Source organism: Cyclopterus lumpus, chromosome 4 (assembly GCF_009769545.1).
Source record: "Cyclopterus lumpus isolate fCycLum1 chromosome 4, fCycLum1.pri, whole genome shotgun sequence".
NCBI lineage: Eukaryota > Metazoa > Chordata > Actinopteri > Perciformes > Cyclopteridae > Cyclopterus > Cyclopterus lumpus.
Window position 1 is genome coordinate 19,545,119 of NC_046969.1, and position 3,424 is coordinate 19,548,542.

The 3,424-nt window shown below is 47.7% G+C and overlaps 1 protein-coding gene across 1 annotated transcript; it reads left to right on the forward strand.

Moving 5' to 3' along the window:
- Window positions 1-1,389: 1,389 nt before the first annotated feature.
- Window positions 1,390-3,130, forward strand: dmrta2 (DMRT-like family A2). Its single transcript, XM_034531191.1, has 2 exons — window positions 1,390-1,849; window positions 2,247-3,130. Exons 1-2 carry the CDS (start codon window positions 1,390-1,392, stop codon window positions 3,128-3,130), a joined length of 1,344 nt encoding a protein of 447 aa, XP_034387082.1.
- Window positions 3,131-3,424: the final 294 nt, after the last annotated feature.

Sequence of the window (3,424 nt, forward strand, 5' to 3'; positions counted from 1 at the left end):
ATATTGTTAATGTATCAAAGCGAATAATCGTTATTATGGATTAGTTTCATTTGAGACAGTCACGTTACATTTGGGAAACGAAATAACGACACACCTGTGGTTTGATGCTCATTTCATCAATGACTTAATCAAGGCAATTATTTGATTTAGGCTATATCCCAAAAATATGTCCAAATATTATAGATCCCGATAGGCTATACTTCACAAATAATGTTAAACAAAGCGAGTTTTGTTTGCAGTTTTTTCTCTCTCATTATTATACTTCATTAAAAACAAACATTATATAACTTACAATTTCAAATCGATTTCGTTACATAGGCTACAAGACGAGGTTATAATTTGGACCGGGTTAAACACTCCGCAGTCCGAGTGAACCGTGCAAGTTAACCGATAGCTTCACTGTCTGTGGTCAATAACCCTCTTCAAATATAGACTTTTTTTCTGACAGATCACATTTTGGCTCCACTTGAATCAATAAAAAAAATGATACTTACCTTTAATGTTGATGAGATTATAGTAACGCATCATCATTATTTTGAGGAATACTATTCCTGTCTGTAATAATAATAACACTAGAGATTTCTCGAACAATCATGTCGTCAAACGATACAGAATATTTCTTGAGAAATAAACCGAAAGTTGCTGGAAGGGATGAGCATTCCCCCTCATTTCAGGGCTGTTATGTATTTGTGTAGTGTCCTGTATGGCAGCATATCGCCCCGCGATGAAGCTGAATAAATGGAATAGAGGCTATTGTTTTTAATCTATAAAAATATTTTTTTGGGGGGAAATACACAGCATCGATTTTAGCTTTCTGGGAACTCCCTTCAGATTCTTAACACTTGATATTTGGAATAAGAACCCAGGTGGACACAGTTGAAAAAAAGAGGCAAGCCAATCAGATTGCTCCTTCCTCCTTTGGCCAATGACAGACGCCACATTGTTGTCAAATTTGTCTAATGAAAACGTAGGAGCAACAATAGAGAGGGGAGAGAGGGATCTGTATCCACTGACGATCTCTGGAGGAAGTTAGTGTCTCAGGCTGCGGCGAGTTGCAACCTCGGCTCCTCCCGGACACTTTTGACTTTCTATCGGGGAGGAATGATCGCTCCTCTCGGCTCCTGCTCGTTTCGGATTTAAACTAGACAGTATCTTAGTATTTGTTGCTTCTTTTGCAGAACTCATTCAACAGTTTACATTCGAGTTTCGATCATATATTTTTCTTTTTGTGCACGATAGTCAGTACAGAGCGACATCGTTGACTTCACCATTTGACCAGAGATGAGCCGCTGAACAGATGCGAACGGCTCACTGCTCGTCAATACAACAGACCTCCCAGAAGAAAGCCGGCTTCTTGTTAGTTCAGTTACATCAGTGAGGAACGAGGGCATGGATCTGAGACAGGAGCTCCCCACAGTCTCCTCCGCCTCTCAAATGAACCTAAATCCGGTCTCATCAGCCTCCATCCCGGTGTCCTTGGCCGGGAGCCTCCTGCGCGGCCCTCCGCTCATCCTGCGCGCCACGGACAAGTACCCGCGCACACCGAAGTGCGCCCGCTGCAGGAACCACGGCGTGGTGTCCGCGCTGAAGGGCCACAAGCGCTACTGCCGCTGGAAGGACTGTATGTGCGCCAAATGCACACTGATCGCCGAGAGGCAGCGCGTCATGGCGGCGCAAGTGGCGCTGCGGCGGCAGCAGGCGCAGGAGGAGAACGAGGCGCGAGAGCTGCAGCTCCTCTACGGCACGGCGGAGGGTCTCGCCCTGGCCGCCGCCAACGGCATCATCCCACCGCGTCCAAACTACGAGGTGTTCACCTGTGTCAACAGCGAGAGTAACTCAGGTGAGTGGAGCAGCGTTAAGAATAATAATCATTTTTCATGGAGCAGGAGAAGTGTAAAAACCCTCCAGGTATCAGTTCTGACTTATAAGTAGCACAAAGGCCTAAATATGGTTGATTATTCCATTGATATTAAACTGTTAACCTCTATTTTGTTGAGCTTGCAATTTGGATGCCAATATTATTTTTCGTTTAGCATATTACAATTGGTGCCTTATCTGTATCGTGTATTTTATGAATGACACTGTTGTTTGCAATGATTTTTGCACTGAATCCTCCTTAAAAGCCTTATTTCCTGACTTTCTGGTGCACTGGTTTTGACTCAAGTGTACTCGGCCTACTGTAACAATCATATGTTGGCATTTGTTGCCCCCGATCTCACGCACTGATGTTCTGAATGTGTCAACAGATTCAAGTGTCCTGAAGTACGAGCTGTTTCCAAAGAGCCAGCTGTCCGCGTCCGCCACTTCTCAGCTGATTGTGGGGAAACCGGCGTCCGCCGAAAGCGACTCGGCCCCGGGCATCTCTTCCCCAGACGGTCGACATGGAGGCTCGGGTTCCGAGAACGGAGACAGCGAGTCTTTCATAAGCTCGCCGGTCTCCAAGCCTTTGAAAGACGGAGGGGAAACTCCTCGCTCCGTCAGCTCCCTTGGCTCCGATTCTGGCTCCGAGACCGACAAGGACGAGCAGGAGCCGTCCCCGTCCTCTGCGGCCTCCCGGCACATGAACGCCATCGACATCCTGACCCGAGTGTTCCCGAGCCACAAGCGCAGCGTCCTGGAGCTCGTCCTGCAGGGCTGCGGTAAGGACGTGGTGCAGGCCATCGAGCAGATCCTCAACAACAGCGGCGCGCAGGGCTCCAACAAGGCCGGGGCAGAACAGACATGGACGGCCGAGAGGGTGCTCCAAAACGCACAGCAGTCTACGGCGTCCTCCGCATCCACGACCGCCCCGACGAGGCCCATGTTGCCCGGGGCCATGACGCTCAGTAACCGCTCTGCGTTCTCTCCTCTCCAGCCAAACTCCCCGCACTTCGCCGCGGACCCCAGCACCTATCCTCTGAGCACCCACCTGGGGCTGAACCCGCTGCGGCTGGCCTACTCTGCGCACAGCCGGGGACTGGCCTTCATGACGCCTTACTCCACCACCGGGTTGATGCCCATGGGCTTCAGACCCCCGATGGACTACGCCTTTAGCGACCTGATAAGGGACAGGACAATGTTACACAAGGAGCAAGGCTATGCCACCGGCCTGTACGGGCCTTTGGTCAACAACACGCCGGAAAAACAGTGAGGCATGCTGGACTGACCAAACAGTGTTGAATGTTTTGGCGAAAATATGTGATGTGTTTTGGCTGCAGACTACTGTAAATAATAGGATTGTCTGGCCTGTAGTTAAAAGGTCCAAAAGATGAAAAAAAAACAACAACAAAAACTAAACTCACTTATGTGTAATTTTCCAAAATAATTTTATATATTTGACTAAGAAAGTTCGGATGACATCCTGATAAATAAAATAACCTGAAGCTGAAAAAGTATTTATAGATTCCAAAATAATTCACAATAAATATGGGAAAGTAAAAAAGAA